General features: G+C 44.6%; 2 protein-coding genes and 1 non-coding gene across 6 annotated transcripts in view; 1 reads left to right on the top strand and 2 right to left on the bottom strand.

The window, feature by feature from the left end:
• Nucleotides 1-864: 864 nt before the first annotated feature.
• On the top strand, nucleotides 865-9,723 carry atg9a (ATG9 autophagy related 9 homolog A (S. cerevisiae)). 2 transcript variants are annotated; one of them, XM_058403822.1, is made up of 16 exons: nucleotides 865-1,011; nucleotides 1,251-1,334; nucleotides 2,887-3,039; nucleotides 3,203-3,246; nucleotides 3,630-3,694; nucleotides 3,841-3,990; nucleotides 4,095-4,236; nucleotides 4,500-5,248; nucleotides 5,331-5,484; nucleotides 5,595-5,774; nucleotides 6,038-6,271; nucleotides 6,508-6,746; nucleotides 7,195-7,312; nucleotides 7,405-7,609; nucleotides 8,038-8,141; nucleotides 8,229-9,723. In XM_058403822.1, exons 3-16 carry the CDS (start codon nucleotides 2,937-2,939, stop codon nucleotides 8,235-8,237), a joined length of 2,496 nt encoding a protein of 831 aa, XP_058259805.1. In that variant the 5' UTR covers nucleotides 865-1,011; nucleotides 1,251-1,334; nucleotides 2,887-2,936; the 3' UTR covers nucleotides 8,238-9,723. The 2 variants fall into 2 exon arrangements, with proteins under 2 accessions (XP_058259805.1, XP_058259808.1); XM_058403825.1 differs by lacking the exons at nucleotides 865-1,011; nucleotides 1,251-1,334; nucleotides 2,887-3,039; nucleotides 3,203-3,246 and adding an exon at nucleotides 3,274-3,501 and having other exon boundaries at nucleotides 3,648-3,694.
• A 135-nt stretch (nucleotides 9,724-9,858) lies between these two features.
• On the bottom strand, nucleotides 9,859-9,931 carry trnak-uuu (transfer RNA lysine (anticodon UUU)). The gene has a single exon. It is a non-coding gene; the product is annotated as a tRNA-Lys (tRNA).
• A 1,429-nt stretch (nucleotides 9,932-11,360) lies between these two features.
• The window catches only part of pcnt (pericentrin), a 28,802-nt gene continuing 18,100 nt past the window's right edge, over nucleotides 11,361-22,062 (bottom strand). For all 3 annotated transcript variants that reach the window (XM_058402640.1, XM_058402639.1, XM_058402638.1), the window contains 23 exons: nucleotides 21,483-21,719; nucleotides 21,227-21,394; nucleotides 20,967-21,119; nucleotides 20,648-20,809; nucleotides 19,595-20,572; nucleotides 18,501-18,671; nucleotides 17,680-18,174; nucleotides 17,403-17,520; nucleotides 17,138-17,310; nucleotides 16,854-17,048; nucleotides 16,594-16,761; nucleotides 16,166-16,361; nucleotides 15,901-16,081; nucleotides 15,674-15,824; nucleotides 14,805-15,503; nucleotides 14,551-14,706; nucleotides 14,142-14,297; nucleotides 13,895-14,059; nucleotides 13,427-13,650; nucleotides 13,256-13,332; nucleotides 12,998-13,139; nucleotides 12,774-12,904; nucleotides 11,361-11,763 (listed from right to left, as the gene is read on the bottom strand). In XM_058402640.1, coding sequence (XP_058258623.1) covers nucleotides 11,720-11,763; nucleotides 12,774-12,904; nucleotides 12,998-13,139; nucleotides 13,256-13,332; nucleotides 13,427-13,650; nucleotides 13,895-14,059; nucleotides 14,142-14,297; nucleotides 14,551-14,706; nucleotides 14,805-15,503; nucleotides 15,674-15,824; nucleotides 15,901-16,081; nucleotides 16,166-16,361; nucleotides 16,594-16,761; nucleotides 16,854-17,048; nucleotides 17,138-17,310; nucleotides 17,403-17,520; nucleotides 17,680-18,174; nucleotides 18,501-18,671; nucleotides 19,595-20,572; nucleotides 20,648-20,809; nucleotides 20,967-21,119; nucleotides 21,227-21,394; nucleotides 21,483-21,719 — 5,340 coding nt within the window. In that variant the 3' untranslated portion in view covers nucleotides 11,361-11,719. The remainder of the gene's footprint in view (nucleotides 11,764-12,773; nucleotides 12,905-12,997; nucleotides 13,140-13,255; nucleotides 13,333-13,426; nucleotides 13,651-13,894; nucleotides 14,060-14,141; nucleotides 14,298-14,550; nucleotides 14,707-14,804; nucleotides 15,504-15,673; nucleotides 15,825-15,900; nucleotides 16,082-16,165; nucleotides 16,362-16,593; nucleotides 16,762-16,853; nucleotides 17,049-17,137; nucleotides 17,311-17,402; nucleotides 17,521-17,679; nucleotides 18,175-18,500; nucleotides 18,672-19,594; nucleotides 20,573-20,647; nucleotides 20,810-20,966; nucleotides 21,120-21,226; nucleotides 21,395-21,482; nucleotides 21,720-22,062) is intronic.

A 22,062-nucleotide genomic window follows, 5' to 3' on the forward strand; every position in this document is an offset into this window, starting at 1 on the left:
TGCAATATGTATGTAATTAGAATAGCATTAAAATGTTTTTTATTTATCAAAATCAATATGGACATCCTTAAACAGGAAATTAAACAACATATCGCATATAGAAAAATCGGAGCTGTAATCAATTAATAGGATTTATTCAAAGCTATTAGATTATTTATTAAACTATAGGATTTAATCAATATTAGTTTATTAGAATATCAGTATATTTAATATCAATATCAATAATATATTATATTATCAATAGTGTTATTACATTAATATTAGTATAATAATGTATTATTAGTATTAGTGTAAACTTAGGTTGATGTTTCAGGGTATATATGGATATTTTATGTGTGAAAATAAATAAATAAATAAATAAATAAATAAATAAATAAATAAATAAATAAAAACATGAAGCCAAAACACTGAGCATCGCTTAAAAAAACAAAAACAAAATAATTTCCATTGTTTTTGCCTTTTGCCTTGCAGCATATATGTATATATATATATATATATATATATATATATATATATGTGTGTGTGTGTGTGTGTGTGTGTGTGTGTGTGCTGCAATATATATTCATATATAAGGATATTTTATGTGTGAAAATAAATAAATAAATACATACATGAGGATCGCTTAATAAAACAAAATATTTTTTGTTGTTTTTGCCTTGCAGCATATATATGGATATCTATGAATATTTTATGTGTGAAAATAAATAAATAAATAAATAAATAAAGCCAAAACACTGAGCATCGCTTAAAAAACAAAATCATTTCCGTTGTTTTTGCATTGCAGCAGGTAAACCCCGCCCCCTCGGAATTTCATTGGTTCTCCTCGCTTCATTCTCCAGGACCTCTTACATGATTGGTCAGATCTCAGGGAGTGGGCGAGATACGTTTCTTATCGCGCTGTCAGAACTGAAACCAAAATATAACGCGAAGGAAAAAAACAGAAAGTAAAAATATTCGAGAAGCAGCGCGAGAACCAAAGAACCGATTCCGAGTCACTTTCTGGTAAAGAGGGTGAGTAATGTGGAAAAAAAACCCGGCGCTGTTTTGCTATACTTTTATCCGTCGCTGCTGCTGTGTGACTGAGCAGGCCTGTCCGGTGTTTATTAGCTTAGCATAGCGTTAGAGTGTGTCAGTGGGGCGGACGGTGTAAACAGTGGCGTCATGAATTCAGAAATATCAGAAATAAATGATGATTTCATGTACTTTTAAAGCCTGAATGCGGTTTTTAATTTGTTCATTTTTGTCACCAGAACAAGCCGCCGAGTTACTAAAGGCTGAAGAAGAAGAAGATGTGGGAATTAATGCAGGTGTCGTCCATGTAGCAGCATTATTAGGTAAAATCACCTCATTCTAAACATTTATTCTGGGTTTATCATTTATTCTTCAGTGAAATATCATTACTGTTTTGTCAGCATTATGGGTGATTGCATCATGTTGGATTCTGGTGTTTCGCAAGGAGAGCTCCTGAAATTCCTGTAAACACACGCACACATACACACACACACACACACACACATATATAAGTGAGCACGGATAATTCTAATGTCCAGCCTTTTTTTCTTATTAGACACACTCATGGTATTTGGCTCCTTCCTGCTCCAACACCACGTGATTTCTTAGTTCACTGCATGAGAGAGAGCTCCATCAAGACTTGGTACAAATGGGACTTCCTGTTTCTTTACTTTTTTTTGGGATGTTAACTCCATTTCCCTCCCTCTAATTCGGTCATATTTTCCGCCAATTTCCATCTATGTAACAGCAAAGGTATATGGACACCTGACCATGACATACACCATATTGCACAAAGCTTTAGGACACACCTCCAAATTATTGCATTTAGGTGTTCCAATCACTTCCATGGCCACAGGTGCAGACGGCTTCTACAAACATTCGTGAAAGAATGGGTCGCTCTCAGGAGCTCAGTGAATTGTACTGTGATAGGTTGCCACCTGTGCAATACGTCCATTCGTGAAATTTCCTCACTGCTAAATATTCCACACTAAACTGTTAGTGGTATTATAACAAAATGGAAGCAATTGGGAACATCAGCAACTCAGATAGGTCAGGTAAAATCACAGAGTGGAGTCAGGGCATGCTGAGGCACACGGTGCACAGAAGTCACCAGCTTTCTACAAAGTCACAAAGTTACAGTCAGTACCTAGACTGGCCTGCACCTCAACCTTAATAAAACACCTTTGGGATGAATTAGAGCGGAGACTGCGAGCCAGGCCTTCTCGTCCTACATCAGTGCCTGACCTCACAGCGCTTCTAGAGGAATGGTCAAAAATTCCCATAAACACACTCCTAAACCTTGTGGAAAGCCTTCCCAGAAGAGTTGAAGCTGTTATAGATTTACAAGTTTCACTGGAACTAAGAGGCCCAAGCCTTTTCAATGAAGACATGGTTTGCCAACTTGATTGACTCTGACTCAACCCCACTGAACATGTGGATCTCCGAATGCACCTTATTATCAGTGCCTGATCTCATTAATGCTTGGTGACTGGATGAAGACAAATCCCCACATCCACATTCCAGAATCTGGTGGATATCTTTCCCAGATGAGATGAGGAGACCATCTCTATATTAAAATGCACATGGCACATATGACAGATACCAACCTGGCCTGAAATCTGGACAGTCTCCAGGTTATCAGAACACTCAGAGGAAATCTGCTCTTTTCCCCATGATTACTCATTATGGACAGATGAGATTGACAGATGAGGGACCAGGTTTGCACTCTTGGAAAGGGAGCTGACTCTCATACACACTTATACACATTGACACATGGAATATTTCTATTTTTTCCTCAGGTCTAGTTCTGCTGTTCTAGTTTTTCTACCAGATTCCTGACCTAAATCACCAAGCCCTTCATTCCCTTGTGTCCAGTCCATAGGTGGGATGGTGTGTGAGCGGTGTGTGTAGCGGCAGACGAAAGCATGGCCCACTTCGATACAGAGTACCAGCGTCTGGAGGCGTCCTACAGCGACTCTCCTCCTGGAGAGGAGAATCTGTTGGTTCACGTACCAGAGGGCTCGAAATGTAAGAAAAGAGTTTAGAACCAACATTGATCGTGATCTATCCGTAATAATTTTATAATTTTTGTTAAATATTTACATTAACAATAGCATGTAAGGTTGATGAGAGCAGAAATTTCGTAATAAATGCTTTAACGTTGTTTATTTTTACTCCTTTTTATTTTCAGCTCACTGGCATCATATCGAAAACTTGGACCTCTTCTTTCAAAGAATATCCTTTCTGATCTGCTAACTGCTAATTCACTCATATTCCACACACATATTTCACATTGTAGCAGATATAAAAATGTGCTGTTTGTTTAGCAAAGAAACCTGTGTCATTGTTGATATGTCAAGTTTCATATAGAGTAAGGAGTCTCCAGTGTCAGAGCTGTGCAACCGTCTATGAATGCATGCTGCGTGATCTTCTCCGTAACAAAAAGCTGCGTTTTGTTTTGTTTTTTTGTCATATCAACTTGTGACACTGGTGAGTTAATGACTGTTTAAAGCTGCTGCTGTTCGTAGACATTGAACATAACTATAAACGGATAAAAAGTATTTAGTAATCATCACTGAGAGATTTAAAGAGGTTTTCTTTAACTTTTTTTTATTTACGTCTATAATCTTCATCAGAAGAATGGGTTCACATGTATGCTTCTGGGGGAAATCTTTGAGCTCGTGTGAGTATAATCAGGCCAACCTGCTTACCATAACACACAAAAGTACATTCTGTAAGGTTTCACCACATCCTTTTCCTTTTTGGAAGAAAAAAAGATGTTTACCTCGTAGCTAGCTGTTCATATAAACCCTTTCTAATCCATTTCAGACAACTGGTCTTTGTGGTGACGTTCACTGTTTTTCTGGCCAACTGTGTGGACTACGACATCCTGTTCGCCAACAAGTTCGTCAATCATACCGAATCGTCCAAGGTGACTCTTCCCGACGCGTTTCTTCCTGTGGATGTGTGTCATGCTCGGTAAGACTTCTGACTCAGTGTCATTCATAGGTCAAGTAAGCTTTGTGTTTATGTAAGATCTGTAAAAAAAAAAAATAAAACCTTTTCTTGTTTCTGCTGTTTAGGATCCGTGATAACGTCTTGGTTATTTTCATCCTGGTGATATCTGGCGTGTTCTGGCTCCATCGCCTGGTCAAATTTATATACAACGTCTGCTGCTACTGGGAGATCCGCTCGTTCTACATCAATGCTCTGAAAATGTCCATGGTGAGTTAAAGGGTGATATCATCAAGCACACAAACTGACGGTCAATACGAGAGGAAAAGCTTACATTCTCATCTACACAACCAAAAAACAAACAAACAAAATCAAATTCATGTGATTCAGGGTGAATCCAAAGGGAGGTGAAAATTTCAGGAAGATGAAGACACAAAAGGGATGAAAGACGCCGGAGTAGGAACTTGATTATGTAAAATAATCGGTGTGTTAAGTGAAGAAATTCACCTTCAGTACTGTTTTTTGATTGACAGGCGGACCTTCCTTATTTCACCTGGCAAGAGGTGCAGGCGCGAATCATCGAGATCCAAAAAGAGCATCAGATCTGCATCCACAAACGGGAACTGACCGAGCTGGACATCTACCACCGCATCCTGCGCTTTAAGAACTACATGGTGGCGATGGTGAACAAGTCTCTGCTGCCCATCCGTTTCCGTTTACCCCTGCTGGGAGATTCTGTCTTCTACACGCGTGGCCTCAAGTACAACTTCGAGCTGATCTTCTTCTGGGGTCCCGGCTCTCTCTTCGAAAACGAGTGGAGTCTGAAGTCCGAATACAAGCGTGGAGGAAACCGGCTGGACTTGGCCGACCGCCTGAGCTCAAGGATCTTGTGGATCGGTATCGCCAACCTGCTCCTGTGTCCCGTCATTCTGATCTGGCAGATCCTGTACGCGTTCTTCAGCTACACAGAGGTCATTAAACGCGAGCCTGGCAGCCTCGGCGCTCGCTGCTGGTCCCTGTATGGCCGCTGCTACCTGCGCCACTTCAACGAGCTCGACCACGAGCTCATGTCTCGCCTCAGCAAAGGCTACAAGGCGTCGTCCAAGTACATGAACTGTTTCATGTCTCCGCTGCTCACAGTGGTGGCCAAGAACGTCGCCTTCTTCGCCGGGTCCATATTAGCCGTACTCATCGCTCTGACCATATACGACGAGGATGTGCTGGCTGTAGAGCACGTCCTCAGCAGCATCACACTCCTCGGGGTTTGCATTACAATCTGCAGGTGTGTATTTAAATAGTCTGATGTGTTTTTTTTGTTTTTTTTTTTTGTGAGCATGTCTTACATCACCACAACTTCTCTGCAGGTCGTTTATTCCTGATAAGCACATGGTGTTTTGTCCGGAGCAGCTGCTCAAAGTGATCCTAGCACACATCCACTACATGCCAGACCACTGGCAAGGCAACGCCCACCGTTACGAGACCAGAGACGAGTTTGCACAACTTTTCCAGTATAAAGCTGTAAGATACGAACACATCCATGTTCCTGAGGAGACTTGTGTGATTGTATGTAACATAGATGATTCATTGCATCATTTCCTCCTCCTCTTTTCCCCCATCCCATGGGACAGGTGTTCATCCTCGAGGAACTGCTCAGTCCCGTCATCACGCCGTTCATCCTCATTTTATGCCTCCGCCGCAAATCTCTGGAGATCATCGATTTCTTCCGGAATTTTACCGTGGAGGTGGTGGGCGTGGGAGACACCTGCTCTTTCGCTCAGATGGACGTCCGCCATCATGGACATCCAGCTGTAAGTTTAACCCGACACTTTAAGTTTTATTATAAGTGTTTGGTTTCAAACAGCTGAAAATTCTTTGTAGCACTAAATCTCTATCTCGTAGTAAACATTTTCCAGCGGTGGGTCCAGAAACAGAAAAATTCAGCATATCGACAATTCTTTTTCTTTGTTGGATAACAGAACATGTTAAAATAACATATTTATTACTAGTTTTAGATGATGTTGAGACCTTGTTGTAGAACTGTCACGTCTGTCTCTGACTGGATAATTTGCAGTGGATGTCTGCGGGAAAGACGGAGGCCTCGATCTACCAGCAGGCAGAGGACGGGAAGACCGAGCTGTCCCTCATGCACTTCGCCATCACTAATCCTCAGTGGCAGCCTCCACGAGAGAGCACGCATTTTATCAGCCAGCTGAAGGAGAAAGTGCACCGCGAGGCCACTGGGGGGCAGCAGGGGAACGCCGCCGAGAACCTCACTTCTGCTCACTCACTGCAGTCCGAGTCTGAGGTGTGTGTCTGTGTGTGGGTGTGATACGAATTAATTGTTAGTGAAATTCATTGGCAGTTATTTTTATTATTGATGTTTATTGCTTAAAAACATCCTCTAGTGTCCAATCTAGAGCGTAATGACCTGCAGGAACCAGTGTTGTTTCTTTATCATGCTATACAGCCTCCTACTCATGTACTACGTCACTTCATATTTTACTACCTGTGCGCTAACCTGTGTGCTCTCGATCCTCAAAGCCTCGAAGCCTCATCGCTAACCTCCTGGCCGGACCACCATCCTTGGCCTCACTGCACCTGGGTCGAGACGGCTCCATCATCAATCACTTGTCGATGGGAGTGAGCGAGGGTGCGTCCGCCCTGCGCTCCCTCTCCCCCCTCAGCACCAGCCTGCACCTGAGGGCCAGCTATCCATCCACCAGGCCGCCCCGACTGGACCACCCTGCTGTGGCAGCAGGCAGAGCCATGGCAGGATCCGGGTACGTGTTTTTCTTTTTCATTCCTCAGTACTCTCACTCCCTCACACACTCACTCATTTTCAGTAACCACTTCATCCTCATCAGGGTCATGCTGGATCCTTAAACCAGTTCCAGGAATAGTGGATGGTTTATCTATAAATGATAAACAAACATCTTCTAATAGAAAACTTCACCTGATCACCAGCAATTACAGTTGCTATGGAAACGATAACATATTAGAGCTCCTTCTGAGCAATCAGGATCAAGCATTAAACAGCACAGGGTAAAATAAATAAAAAAATAAATCAGGGTTTGGGAAAACAGCCCTGCTATGATGGCAAATTATTTCTTAATCATAATAATCTCTCCTGTTAAATGTAATCAGTAATAATAATTCCTTATCACTTGTAACGGCAAAGAAGTTGGTATAATCTAGCTGACTCTATTCTTCCGTCTGTCTCTCTCTCAGGACCGATGCTCGCACTGTCAGTTCCGGTAGCAGTGCTTGGGAAGGTCAGCTGACCAGCATGGTCCTATCAGAATACGCCTCCACAGAGATGAGTATTCATGCCCTCTACATGCACGAGGTAAAGCTTTATTAGTACACATTCAATACTCATTATTATATCTCAATATAATACACTTCTTAACTCACTCCCTGGTCATCTCTCATCGACAGATGCACAAACAGCAGTCCCGTGTCGAGATCTCACGCCACACCTGGCACAGGCAGGAGAGCGATGAGAGCAGCGAGAGCGTCCACGATTACACGGAGCCCGGGCACAACGCCATGCCCCGCTCCAACACTTTCCCCTGCAACACCACTGCCAACCAGCAGGGGGCCACAGTCCAGAGCAGCGTCAGTCAGTACGGGGGAACTACAGGTAAGACAGCTCACAGTCACATCACAGCCGTTTCCATAGCGACAGCTCCTCCACAGTAAGGTGTAATCGCTGATGCAGTGAAGCTTTCTGTAAAGTAATGTTTGTTTCATGTTTTATGGAAGGAGTCTCCAGTGTCAGTGTTAAAGCAGTTTAAGTTTAGTGACAGGATTTGACTGTAACAAGCTGCTTTTTAAATAGCCTGGTGACGTAACGACTTATAACACCTGTAATAAGCGATAACAAGAAGCGTCTCCTGCAGTGTTAAATCTAACTATAATTAGATTAAGATGTGATCAAATAGTTGTAATCGTTGTGGTGTAAGATAAATAAAACGTTCAGGAGTCGCTGTTATAGGAAAATGAATTCACTTCTAGCATGGTGTGAGAAGTATTATGGGATGTAACTGTGAATATTTGTCTCTGGTGGAGGCGCCCGGGTTCAGCGCACAGCCCGGATGCCAATGGGAGGCTGGGAGGAGGAGCCTGTAGTGGAGGAGGGCTCTGAAGATGAGCTGCCACCACATGTCCATAAGGTAAACAGTGCACTACATCTGTCCAGATGTTTCAGCATGGATTCCTAATGCTTGAGTATTTTAATGATTAATTTTTTTTTTGTACAGGTGACATAATGAAGAAATTCTCCGACCTTCATCCTAACAGATGGGAGGAAAAAGAAAACATATTTATTCATCCTCTGACAGCACTGAGGTGTTCGTCTCTATAAAATATGATGTGCAAATGACTTCACCATGAAATCAGTGGATTAATATCATCATCATTATCATAATCATCATCGTTATTGTTCTTAGATGAATTACGACATTCTGAATCACTTGTGATTAATTACCAGGACCTGAGGTTTAGTGTAGAGTTTATTTTTATGTCTATTGCAGTTATGAAGAGATTATTTTAGGAAGGTGAAAAGGGGGAAAAGTATGAATTTTTGTTGTTATTTAAAGGTCTTTAAATTACACAAATGGAGACACACATTGAGGACTACGATTATTGCTTTTAAAACCTTAACTTTCCGTTCGATGATCCAGAGGAAATCTTTACAGCCAGGTGGAGGTTTTAAAAATGATTCCTCAAAGCATGACTCCAAAACAAAACAAAACCGTGGACACTGCGACCTGCATGTTCTTTCTTCTCACTAAAGTTTGCACACATGAGAATGCACTTTAGCTTCTTGTCAAATCCAAAGGATGTCTTTTTAGCATTTTTTTGTTGTTGTTTTCTCTCCATACACGTGTTTTATTTTGTGCCACAGTGTATGTACAGTGTATTAAGAACTCCAAGGAGGGTTTGTGGTTAGAGAGGGAACTGGTGCTCGAGTACATCGTAAAATATCGTAGTGATTTCCTTAGAATGGACTCGCAGAAAATCATTGCCATAGGAAATGTTTGTTTTTTTTGTTTTTTTTTTGTCGGTCATGTACAGATATGTGTAAAGGAAAGTTACCTTTGTGCTTACATTAGAAAACTATCTGGGAAATGCAGCTGATGCATGAACATGTCAAATCATTTTACCAGGTGTGAACTAACTTATGAGCTATTCACATACATCTCTGCATCATTTGTTTTCCCCTTTTTATAGACCTGAGTTGTAATAATGTAAATTTGTACAGCTGTAAATTCATTATAAGACGGTGGTCAATAATTTGTGCATTCAAAACCTTGTGCAGTGAAATCTTTCTTCAGTCGGATTTTCTTTTATTTTATTTGTGTAGCGAATTTTAATGATCGAAATCTGTATGTAGAATTACAGTGCCTTGTATATTTTTTACTATTCACCCATTTGAACCTTTTCCACATTTACACAGCAACTCTGTATTAGATAAGCCAGGAGTGGCATGGGTAAGTAAAAAGTCCCTGAGAGGACTGGAGGTAGAAAGTGGATGCAGAAGAGTGAGTGAAGCGGAAGGATGTTCAGTAAGGATGGATGGATGGATGGATGGATAACTTTATAGTCATTGCAAAGTACAGGTACATAGCAACGAAATGCCGTTTAGCATCTACCAGAAGTGCAAATAGTAGAAAGATAAATGCAGATAAATATGTAAATATGTACATCAATAAATAAGGTATGTCAGTATGTGCAAGTTGTATTTATGTAGTAAAGGTTATTCAAAATGTACTTACTTAGAGACAAAAATATTAAAAAATCAATAAAAAGCACTAAAAAGTAAGAATAGTGAGCATATATCCTGTGATATTCGCTTAGAAATCCAAATATAAAGAGAAAAGTTTCGTTCGCCCGAACAGGGACTTGAACCCTGGACCCTCAGATTAAAAGTCTGATGCTCTACCGACTGAGCTATCCGGGCTCATGAGACCTCCCTTTAAATGAATGCGCTTATGAACCTATTTTTATCACAAATACGTAAACCTGCATATTTTTTTTTTAATGAAAAGATTTATTGTGTCGAGGCCGCTGATGTGCTTATGACTGATTTCTGTGTCCATCACCGTCCAGATGTAGAAAAACAATCGAAAGAATTTGAGAATTAGCTGTTTTTGCTAATTAGAGGGAAACGTCCGCCATACTGAAAGGGTATCGAGTCCAAGCATACCGGGTTAGAAGAGTATTTATAACAGACCATACATAGAGAAATGCCATATATTGAATTAAATCAACGATATCATTATCAAACTACACGAGTAAATAATTTACACATTTTTACAGCAGCAGTGTTTTTGCAAAAATCGTTTCGAAAATGTATTTCTTGTCTGAACTGGGACATGAACCGATACACTAGTGTTGGCAGGGTGACGCGAATTTTGCGTTGGGGGAAAAAGGTACGTATTTTCTGAAAATAAGTGCCTGTGAATCACTTTTAACACTTTATCGCTTATTTTCCCCACTAGATCCTTTACTCCTTTCAATCTTTAAGTTCTTGGAATGTTATATCACGTATTAAGCGTGTGCTTTCAACAATTTTACGCATCGTCACAAAGGGTTAAAAATGAAGACAAAATACCTCTGGCGCCCTCTAGCGGCCGGCTGCAGCACACACCCATGCAGCACCGTGTTCTCCATTCATATACACTACATTGCCAAAAGTATTGGGACACCCCTCCAAATCATTGACTTCAGGGGTTGGGCTCGGCCCCTTAGTTCCAGTGAAAGTTAACTCTTAATGCGTCAGCTTCTTACCAAGACATTTTGGACAATTTCATTCTCCCAACTTTGTGGGAACAGTTTGGGGATGACCCCTTCCTGTTCCAACATGACTGCACACCAGTGACCAAAGCAAGGTCCATAAAGACATGGATGAGTGAGTTTCAATTCTTCTGGGAAGGCTTTCCACAAGGTTTAGGAGTGTGTTTATGGGAATTTTTGACCAATCCTCTGGAAGCGTATTTGTGAGGTCAGGCACTGATGTTGGATGAGAAGGTCTGGCTCCCAGGAAGGGGTCATCCCCAAACTGTTTCCACAAAGTTGTCCAAAAGGTCTTGGTATGAAGCTGAAGCATTTAGGAGTTCCTTTCACTGGAACCAAGGGGCCGAGCCCAACCCCTGAATCCAATGATTTGGAGGGGTGTCCCAAAACTTTTGGCATTATAGTGTATACAGTCTACACCCTGACAAAATCATCTGTAACTTGTTCCCAACCTCCTTTTGAATTTCTGGCCAAGCGTAGACATTAAATACTACCACGGAATCAATCAGGAGAATGTCGACTCGTACATTATCAGCTAGCCTGCACCTTTAGCCAGTTCTTCCCATTTTACAAAAAACAGACAACAAACATGCTTGAATTATTAAAATATTTATTCAACATAGAAAAGCTACAGCTTAATATAAAACTCTAATACAAAAGGAATTAAACGTGCGTCCTTGTGCAGTATAACGGTGATTCTTTACAGATTCCAGTGCAAACGTTAAAAAGGAAAAAAGAGCTACATACAAATGAACAAGTGTGAGCAGATTTACAGACCGTCTGGAGTGAAACGTTTCTGAAGATGTAGAAAAAGTCACAGAGACTTCAAAACACATTCAGGTGGTCATTTGTGGTTGGAGTATAAAAGTCGATTAAAAATAATTTATTATAAAATAAATCAAGTATCTTCAACAAGGAACACTGGCTCAGTGCTGAAGGAGCTTCCTTTTGTTCATCTGTCAGTTTTGCGGGGAAAAGGGAACGTCGCAGGGGAACCTAGAGAGGAAAAAAAGTCAATACTTTAATCCAGGATTCAATATAATTCACATTTAGACCCTCACACTTCACACCCGTGTGTTTAAATGCTCCCGAGAGTTAAAAGTGACCGACAGCACAAGACACAGACGAACTCGTCTCTGGCTGAAGCGGTGATTAAAGCACGCAGCGGAGCAGCCGAACCCTTCACTCACCTAAAGGCCGCGTGTAACCTGGCGACAAACAACTCAAATACAGCCAGGTTCTATTCTCATGCAACCATTTCTGCCGAAAGCCCATCATATCAGGGAGACTCCGCCTCCGCTCGTCTCGGGGGACTGCAGGACGGAGGGCAGACAGTGAGCACCGGCAGCAAGACGTCCAACGGATCCATCCGCCTTGTGTAAATCAGTCACTCCACAAAAGCAGCCACAAGTTCATGATATGAAACAGACTAAATGCTATCGGGATTCGATTCATTTTTAATAAGAAATAAAACAGTTGGACGGTGTGTTTGAAGCAGAGATACTGCTACCACCAAGAAGTTGATCATTTTCCTAAGACAGCATGGTTCTAAAGCGTTTTATTCCTCTTACACCACAGCAATTATACCCACAATGACACTGTTTATCCTTCTGTAGTTGCCCTGAATTTCGTTTAATATCCGTGAGAAAAGTTCATTCCTGTTCTCACTTTAAATACCTGGAGCCGTTCCCTCACCAGCCTCTCGTTACTCTTTCTCTAAATGTTTAAGACCTAAATAAATAAATCTCTTCGCTTGCCATATTGCAGAAAACCCCCCGCAAAACTACTTCACCCTGAAGACTTGCTGGAGTAATGACACTGGATACTTCTTCCATAAACATCTCCTCACTACCATTAAAATCCTTTTACATGAATTCACTGTGTTACTATAGAAACACGTGTCAGAACATCACACGCAGGCAGCAGAACTTTCTAAATTCTTATTGGATTACGTGTAAAAGTGTGTTGGTTGAGGGAGGGAGTGTGTGATTTATCCGTGTCCCCACCTGGACGAACAGCTCCTAGGCGCTGCTGGACGCTCTCCAGGTGATGAATGTAGTCAGCGAGGGAGCGCTCCTGCTCCTGGGAGGGGGTGTAAGTGCGCTCGGACGGAGCCATCACGCTGCTGGAGTAACCTCTGAGAAGCACAGGACTCCATATCAGCATGCTAATCTTTACCATCATGTGAGTGTCAAGAGTCTTGTAATGAACACGAGGAGTGCGGACTTACCCGTTATGCAGTCTGAAAGGAGATTTGACCGGCGGCACCAGGGGCGAGATGGCAGTGCGCTGGGTGAGAATGCGGTCACGAGTGGGTGGAGAGTTGAACGAGGCTCCGGACTGCTGTGGTTTCAGAACCTCAGTCCTTACAGCTGGTATGGAGAGGGAGGGGAAAAACATGTACAGTGTTGTATATGAAACTCCAAGTGTAAATGGATAAAAATTGGTCTATGATCTTATTAGAGCACTCAGTTACTGCTCAGCTCACCTGCACTGTTAACAGCCACACTTCCTGCAGAGCTTTTTTTCGTAGCCCTCTGCCATTTCCTGGTGAGGAACTTCAGCCTGAGGGGGCAGATGTTAAGGGGTTAACAGAATTCTTTAAAAATTATGCAAGAGACAACTCCTATCCACTGAGCTCCGTCTGGTCTCTGCCTACCTGGAGATGGCGATGACTGCTCTAACGGCACTCCTGAAGCGGCTGATTGGTCGGGAGGCTTGGGCAACGAGCGACGGCTGAGCGCCCATCCTTGCTATCAGAGCCAGCGTGGCCTGCTCACAGTCCTGGAAACCACCGAGCAGCAGTAGCAAGTAGCGCTTCTGATACACCAGAGACTTGCGGTAGCTCTCCGCCCTCAGGTACTTTTCATACAGTCTCTGCACCTACACAAGTGGAAGACAGGTGGTGTGTGACAGGTGTGCTGCAGTCCATTCTGAAGTGCTTTTCATTTCCTAAACCACTAAAATCACACATGAATTTCAGCACAGCATTGAAACCAGATGACTGGATGTCTCCTCAGAAGCTGGAATAATACAGGATCAGAAGATCTGATGATGCTGATGCACAAAGCTAATCAGTGGTTCTCCAGAACCAGGGAACCTTTGCATTAACAGACTGGGGAATTACCTTATTGCTGGAAAGGTCAGTGATCGGTCGGTTCTCATTCCTGGCAGTGGCCTTCACTAGATCATCCTCGGCCTTGTGTAGCGCAGCCTGCAAGGCCGCCTTCTCCTTCTGCCAGGCCAGTTTCTCTGATAATACAGACGGGTCTAGCTGCACTGAAGACTTCCCCTTAAACAAAAAGAAAAATTTTCTAGTGATCAAGCTGCCTTTTGTCTTGCCACGTTTTGCTACGAGGATCAGAACCATGTACCTGTTCACTGCGTTTGAGGTTGTGCAGATCTCTCTCCAGGCAGGAAACAGTGTGTTTAAGGCAGATTTTCTCCTCACTCAGAGCTGCCAGACGCTCCGCCAGCTCAGAGTTCTCCTTTAATACGCGCTCCAACAGAGAGGAGGAAGAGGGCGAGTCCTAGAACAGCCACATTTACAGGCAAGTTGTGGACATCATGGTGAATGAATGCTTTTAGATGATCTAGAGAATTCTCCTTCTCTCTTTTAACGTTTCATGGCGAGAGTCAGTTTTTGTTATTCAATATTAAAACTATATAAGATGTTTAAGATTTACTTTTTTTTTAGGAACTTTAAAACTGAAGATGGGTGATCTAGAGAATTCAGTGTTACGTGCAGTGGAATCACTGGCAAGTAGTGAGTGTGTGTGTAACCTGTGTGTGAGTGATGCGGATGCTGTCAGTAGTGTGCAGGTCCCTGTGCAGACGTTCTGAAGTCAATCGCTTCTCCTGCTGCTCCAGGTCAGCCAGAGTCTGCTGCAGCTGTCTCAAACGCTGCTGATCTCGCTCTCGCAAGGTTTCCAGCTCCAGCTGCACAGGAAAAAAAAGGCACACACCAGGGTTTACACCAGAACCACAAATCAATAATGCTATCAACTGAACTGGTATGAAATTCATCCCATCATTACCAGTTTCTCTTTGGTGCGCTCCTGCCTTCGCTCCTTGTCCTCCTGCTCCTGTTTCTCGCACCATCTCTGCTTTTCCCTTTGCTCCTCCCTAGCTCTCTCTTTTTCCTTCACCTCCTTCATCCTCTCCTTCATGGCATCCAGTTCTGTCTGAAGCTGAGAGGCTCTGTGTCTCTCGGTCTCCAGGGTGCGGCTCACCTCCGCCCGCTGCGCCTGCAGGCTCTCCAGAGCAGATCGCAGCCTCTTCACTTCTTCCTGTCCTCTTTCCGCTTCCTGCTGCGCCGCTTCCTCATGCCTGCGTTTCCCCTGCAGTACCTGAGCCTGCAGACGGTCCACTGTGGCAGCGAGCTCCTCGGCCTGGCGCCGTTCCTGCTCCAGCTGCGCCCTCAGCTCCTGGATGAACTTCCTGTCATGGGCACTTGCTGCATCCTGAGACCGAACCTCCTCCTCCAGGCGACGAGCATGCTCCTGAGCTTGGTGCGAGAGTGTTTGCGAGAGTTCGGCAGAGCGTGAACGTTCCTCATCCAGTCGCGAGAGGGCTAACTGTGTGCGCTCGCGCTCCTGGGCCAGCAGGGCTTCACAGCGAGATTGTTCTATCTGCAGCTCGGCACGCAAGTTACTGACTGCTACACGCTCCTGCTCCAGTGCAGAGTTCAGCTCGCTCAGTCGAGTCGCATGCTCGCTCAGGGTGGCACGCAGAGACTGCAACGACATGTTACAACAAAATCAACAACTGTGATGAGGACAGACACACACAGTAGCTGCCAACACCACCCCAGTGTTTTATTCTTATATCAAAACAATTTGCACAAATTACAGGTAATATAAACCTGCTATTTGCAGCTGTACTTCAAGAAACTAAATGCACTCACCTCTTGAGTGTGTGCATGCTCCTCCTGTGTGTGTTTGCTGCAAGTTCTTTCTTGATGGAGTTCCTCCTGAAGCTGCTTCACTCTGGTCTGCTCATGCTCTGCAGCCTCCACACAAGCCTGATGCTCCTGTTCCTCACTCTCCAGCTTCAGCCTGAAGGAAACAACTTTTAATTTCCGTAGATCTGATTATTGATCCAATTATGCTACCAGAAGCAAGTCAGAGTTACCGTAGTTTGTGGATCTGAGCCTGGAGCTCCTCTTGGCTTTTATTGGACGAAATCAGCTGCCGAGTACGCTCCTCCAGCTCCACCGTCATCTCCACCACCAGCTTCTGCTGTACCTCCAGCTGCTGCTGCTGATCTGATGACACGGTTTGCTCCTGCTTTAGCAGCCTCTCCAGCTCACCAACTGCTCTCACACATACAGAATTATAAACATTAGACTTAGGGGTTATGGCCATTTTTCAGCTTAATACAAAGTACGATCAGTCACCCTGTGTGTGCAGCTGCTGCTGGGTCTGCGTGCCCTCCTCGCGAACAGCACTGAGTGAGCTCTGCAGCTCTCGCAGCTGCTCCTGACTCTGCAGCGTGCAGGTATGCAGTTGCTCATGTAAACTGCGGATTTCAGCCAGGAGACTGTTCCGGTCTGCACTTAGCAACTGCTCCAGAGACCTCCTCTGCTGCTCCTCCTGAGAGAGAGAAATTTCTGTTCATGAATTTCCATCACTCTATATAGATACAGAGAAATCTACACACCAATAATCTATTAGAACTGATATTAAAGTGAGAGTAACAGAATGAACAAGAGAAAAAAAAAGCAAAAGTAGGATAAGAAAGACAGACAGAGGCGGAGTCACAGAGGAACAGACAAGAAACCATGTGATGATCAGTGTTCTTGTTTACAGGCACCATTTTACGAACCTGTTTTTGCAGCAGCATCTCCAAATGCTTCAGTAGAGATGTGTAGTCTATGCCAGTGTTTGTTGCCATGACATCCTGAAGCTGTGCATGAAGGCACTTCCTCTCGCTGTCAAACACGCTTCGCACGGCCTGCAGCAGCTCCCTCCGCCAGTCCACTTCACCGTCCACCTACACACACAGGAGTTCCACATGTGGTTTATACAACGTGTGTGTATCAACAGTAATTCAGCAGCAGAATTAGGTCTGATCAGGTCAGTGACCTTGGGCTCACGCTCAGCCATCCTGCAGAGAAGCTCTCTGAGTGACAGCACCGTCTCCTGCAAGGCCCGCCTTTCTCTCTGCCAGGATGGGGGTGGAGCCTCCTCAGAGCCTGGGTGAGGCTGTCCGGCAGGAGGAGGACGATGGGACAGAGACAACACTCTGCAGCTCTCGCGGTACACACGGTTCAGCATGGCCTGGACATTTAGACAGTGTTAAAGTGTAAAAAAATAAAATAAAATAAAAACATTGCATAATGTTAGAGATTTGTTTTCCAAGCATATACCTGTAACTCAGGTGAGAGCAGCTCATAGGTGTGATGCAGGCTGCCTGCTGCGCTGTCAGAGCGTGAAGCAGGTGCCATGTCTCTGTTGCGCAGGTACTCCACAAAATGAGCGTCAAGCCGCTCCGTATGCTCCAGTTCGTGCCTCAGCTTGGCCTCCAGCTCTGAGCTCACGTCTGTAAATACCAGCGAGTGTGTGCGAATCAGAACTACACACAAGCACTGCATGAACAATTCATATCAAACAAGTACAAGTATGTACACTCACTACTGCCGTATCCATCGCTGACCCACTCTGGAGCAGACACCGGTGAGGTAGAAGAGAGAGGAGAGCGAGATGGAGAATGAGATGGAGTCACATCATCCAGATTCTCCAGCTCTTGTACCTAAAAATATATCGATTTAGTTCTCAGGTTTTCATCTTTCTAATCTAATGTACACCAACTAACCCAATGTGTATTCATTCAAGTCTCCAGAACGTTCAAGGTCGTGCTTTCAACACAAACGCCACAGGTGAGCAGGTAATGCTCATTATTGACTTTTACCTTGTCATCATCCAGTGAGTTGAGCACAGAGAGGTTCTCAGAGATGGAGAGTGAATGTGGAGAAGCAGAAGGTGAGTGTGTGCTGGGTGGATCAGTCTCTGGCAGCAGTGCGAGTGATCGTTTCAGCTCATTTCTCTCCATGGGCGAGTGCTTGCTTGTCAGCTCCATGCTGGTGTTGCGCAGGCCGCTCAGCTCGGACAGGTGAGACGCGTGGAGGCGAGACGGCCGCTCTTCACTGCAATCGAGTCGCCGCAGCACCTCAGGAGAAGAGAGTGATGAATTGCGGGAAAGGCCGTCCAGGAAGCGCTGTTCGGGCTTGGCGCTGTGGAGCTCGGTGTGCTCCTGATGGCAACAACGCTGCCGCAGCTCCTCCAGCTCCCTCTGCTGGTAGGCCAGCTCCTCTTCCTGCACTTCCAGATCGTCCTGCAAGCCACGCAGCTCGGCCCTGAGACGCTGGTTATGCTCCTCTAGATCAGCCAGAGCACGGTCCTTGGTCTGGATGTCAACAGGATTTGGGTCAAATTTTAAAAATAAAGGTCACAACATTAAGGGTTTTAGTAAAAGTTTAACTTTACATTGGCTAAAAAGGAAATTCCACAATAAGAATTTTATAAAGATCTTGAGGCATCTTGATTCCTATTACGTTTAACCCACATTGAATAAAACCATCAGTTGTTAAAAGCACAAATTCTACTACAAAAAATTTTTTTTTAATAAAGTTTGGGTTCAGCAGCTCAGCTCCAGCTCTATGTTGACAGTGGGAAAGTTACGAGCCATCTCACAGGCAGAAAATTTATTTTAAAATCCACCACACCACTCACCTGCCCCTCCTCCTGTAGTTTCTCTGCTCTCTCTGTACTGGTGCTCAGGCCTTCCTTCACTGCAGCGAGCTCAGCTCTCAGTACATCATGCTGCAACCTCAGATGAACCAACTGCTCCTCCTTTTCTCGCAAAGCTGCAGCGGCTTTAGCCAGCGTCTCCTCGGCACACGTCTGTGATGGCACATGCACACAAAAAAAAAAAAAAAATAGATATCGCCACTACCATCTAAAAAAAGGAATTGGGTCAGGTCTTATTTTTAGCCGTCCCTGGCAGACTGGAAAGAAAGTAGACACATGCTCACCTACCAGGTGTCTAACGTAAACCATCAACTGCCTCTTGCAAACCAGTCACTCAGAGCATGCAAAACTAAACAGACTGTAACTCCATAGGTTTCATTATCATGCTGCTTTACATAAACACCAGAGTTATTCATGCCCAAACCAGAGCCTTTTTTCCCCCCAGTTGTGAAGACAACAAAAGAACACGAAACAAAAACTTCCTCTTTCTCCGTGATACTTCCTGAGTGAGTAAAGTCCTTGTGAGTGGTATATGGGCTGGGCTTACCACACATTTTTTCTCTCTGTGCTGGAGCCTTTACTACACTGCATATGGTGAATCTGGGGCCAATTATTCTGACGCCTGGCTGAAATTCATTCCAGGCAAATTGCCAAATAGTTACGTGTATCCACAACACACTCGTACACACACACACTTTGAAAGCGGGGGATTCATATAAACGGTCCTGCTATAACTCCTTGCTTACAAACTGTTAACCAATCACTTCAGGGCTCTAAATAAGACGATCTGAAGAGGGTATGTAAACACCATGACGTCAGCTCACTCCAACCAAAGATTGGAAATAAAAATTAAATGGTGGCCGCCTGTCTCTAGCCCTGTTAGCTTGTCTCTAGTCTGGTGAGCTGGATTTCAGTGAACATGACTGAATAAAAAGCAACAGAGTGCTCTGTTAGGATGGTTTAGAAAACTGGTTCATGTTAGGGGAGTAAGAACACTGTAGGTCAGTTTCTAATTCTGAGATTACCCAAGTGTCTTTTTAACAAAAACAAAAACAAAGCTGCAACAAGAATCTCACCAGAACTTCTTCCTGCGTCTGCTCTGGGTTAGCCACCCTCTCCTCCAGTTGCACACTCAGTTCCTGTATCTGAAGGCTCTTTGCCGACACTTCCCGTTTCAGCGTTTCTATTTCCTCTTGGAGTCTTCCCTCGCGTTTTTGAAGAGCCTGTTTCTCCATATACAGCTCCTTCTTGCTCGTCTCCAAGATGGCGATGTCAGATTTCTGCTGCTGAAGCGTCTCCTCCAGTTCTGTAACCTGCAGTGTCATCTGTGCCTCAGTGTTCTCGCTGTTCTCAGATTTCTGCCGTAGCTCGGCGAGCAGTCGTTCCATCCTCTCTCGCTCTTCCTTGTGCTTCTGAGCCTCCTCACTCAACCTGGTCATCTCCCGCTGTGCCTCCTTCATCCTTTCCTCTGACTTCTTCAGCTGGAGCTCCAAATCTTTCAGGTTCCTCTCGCCACTCTCAAGCTTTTGGATGCGAGCTTGGAGATTTTTCACCTCGACCTCCTTCTTGTTTAATTGGAGCTTCAGCTCTCCAGCCTCTTGCTCCAGAAGCACCAGCCTGCCTTTCTCCTCGCCCAAGCTGCGGCCCAGGGCCTCCACCTGCTGACCGTACTGCTCTTCCTGGTTCAGGAGCAGTCTCTGAAGTGCCTCCTTCTCCTCCACAGTGCGTTCTAGGTCCACCTGGAGCTCAGAGAGTTTGGTGCGACAGCTCTGAAGCGTCTGGCTGCTCAGTTCATTGCACAGGCTCCCCTCGGCACCATGCTGAGGACGGGGGGACCAGGGGAAGTCAGGAGGCTCGGGGCTGTCCGTGTTGGGGTCACTGACCTCATGCCGGTTGGGGTCGAGCTGACTCAGCTCTTCCTGCAGCTTATGTATGACTTCATGGAGCTGCTCCGCCTCCTCCTCTTTGGCTTGACGCAGACGCTCTTGGTCACCACGCAGTCGCTCCACCTGAGCACGCAAATCTTCGATGTCTGCTTGCCTCTCCACCACCATCTGTCACAGGAAGCCACAATCAATTATAAAAACGAAACACCAATACTTTTCCTGAATAAATGAATAAACCATCACCTTGTTCTCTTTGGTAGTGTCCAGCTCCTGCTGTAGATGGAGAATCTGCTGGTTGAGGTGGTCAATCTCCAGGTTCTTCTCCTCCAGCAGAGCAGCAGGAAGCTGCAGTGCTGAGGCGTCTCCTTCTTCCTGCTGCTGTCTGCGTAGCATGCTCACAGTCTCCTGTAGAGCAACAAATCCAGTTATCACCATCTTCACATACAACACATTAGGCAAGTGTTCTCAGCACACCAAGACTAAGCAGCGATGTTGAGTTCTCGAATCTCAAGTGATAGGAGCGTGTATTTTCCACAGTAGCGGCAGTAAATCAAATGTTTACCTGTAGCTCAGCGACACGCAGGTGTAGCTCTTCCTCCCTTGCTTGGCTTTCAGTAGTTTTGAGCTCCAGCTGCAGCGAGAGCTGCCTGACGTCCTCTTCCTTCACTGCCAGAGATTTTTCAAGCACTTCCACTCGTTCCAGCAGCACCTCCACCTACACACAAGTCCATCTTTTTTAAATTCCATCATTTTAAAATGATTTATACACCTGCTGATTCTGCATGTTACGTTAAAAAAATCACAATACTTCAGCACCCTCACCTGCTCCTCCTTGTTCTTCAGGTCTCGTTGGAGCGTCTCTAGCTGTTCTCTGAGGTTAGGGTCAGCACTGGGGTCAGGGAAGCGGTGCCTTGTCTCATCCAGTTTGGACTGCAGAGCTGAGATCTGCAGTTTATTAGAGTACAGCTGCTGCTGCAGGGCTTCTTTGTCCTACAGTACACAGAGATATATTACTGACTGATGAATAATTTTACACAAGTAGTGTTAGAATTCAGAATGATAAAAACACGAGCCGTACCTGAGACAGTTCCTGGAGGCTCTTGCGTGCTTTCTGCAGCTCCTGTTCCACCTGCGTGACGGCCCGTCCGGCCTCGGCGCTGCTCAGGAGAGCCTGCTCCAGCTCCCGGATGCGGGACGCCATCTTATCGATCTCTTCGTTGCGGTCCTCCAGGTCACGTTGGCACTGCTCCTTAACTGAGAGAAGAACGCTGTAGTCCTCGGTTTTGTCTTTGATAAGCGCTTGGAGGCTTTCCACCTAAGGAGGAACAGCAAAGTTAGGACCTGGGTTTAGGCATGAAATAGCGGAGAACGATGAACTGGACAAACTCAAATTCAGCACTGAGCACAGACTGTGAAAATGAAATCACTTATTACATGCATGATCTATAAGAAAGCAAGTAAAGAAAGCTGTTGTATGACTACAACATGTGAGAGAGCCAACTCATCATGCACACACACACAGACAGACAGACACTGAACACTACTACATGATCTAGCACACAAATGAGCAATATGGCGTGTAAGATGCGAGATCCAATCAGACTCCTTTCACACTTGGGAGTTTTTTTTCCCTTCAATCTAGCACACATTTTATACGT

This window comes from Hemibagrus wyckioides, linkage group LG11 (assembly GCF_019097595.1).
Source record: "Hemibagrus wyckioides isolate EC202008001 linkage group LG11, SWU_Hwy_1.0, whole genome shotgun sequence".
Classification (NCBI taxonomy): Eukaryota; Metazoa; Chordata; class Actinopteri; order Siluriformes; family Bagridae; genus Hemibagrus; species Hemibagrus wyckioides.

Coding starts and splice junctions, on each gene's coding strand:
- atg9a (XM_058403822.1), top strand. CDS start 2,937: ATGGCCCACTTCGATACAGAGTACCAGCGTCTGGAGGCGTCCTACAGC. Junction 3,991..4,094: donor GTGGATGTGTGTCATGCTCG/GTAAGACTTCTG, acceptor TCTGCTGTTTAG/GATCCGTGATAACGTCTTGG. Junction 7,313..7,404: donor ATGCCCTCTACATGCACGAG/GTAAAGCTTTAT, acceptor TCTCATCGACAG/ATGCACAAACAGCAGTCCCG.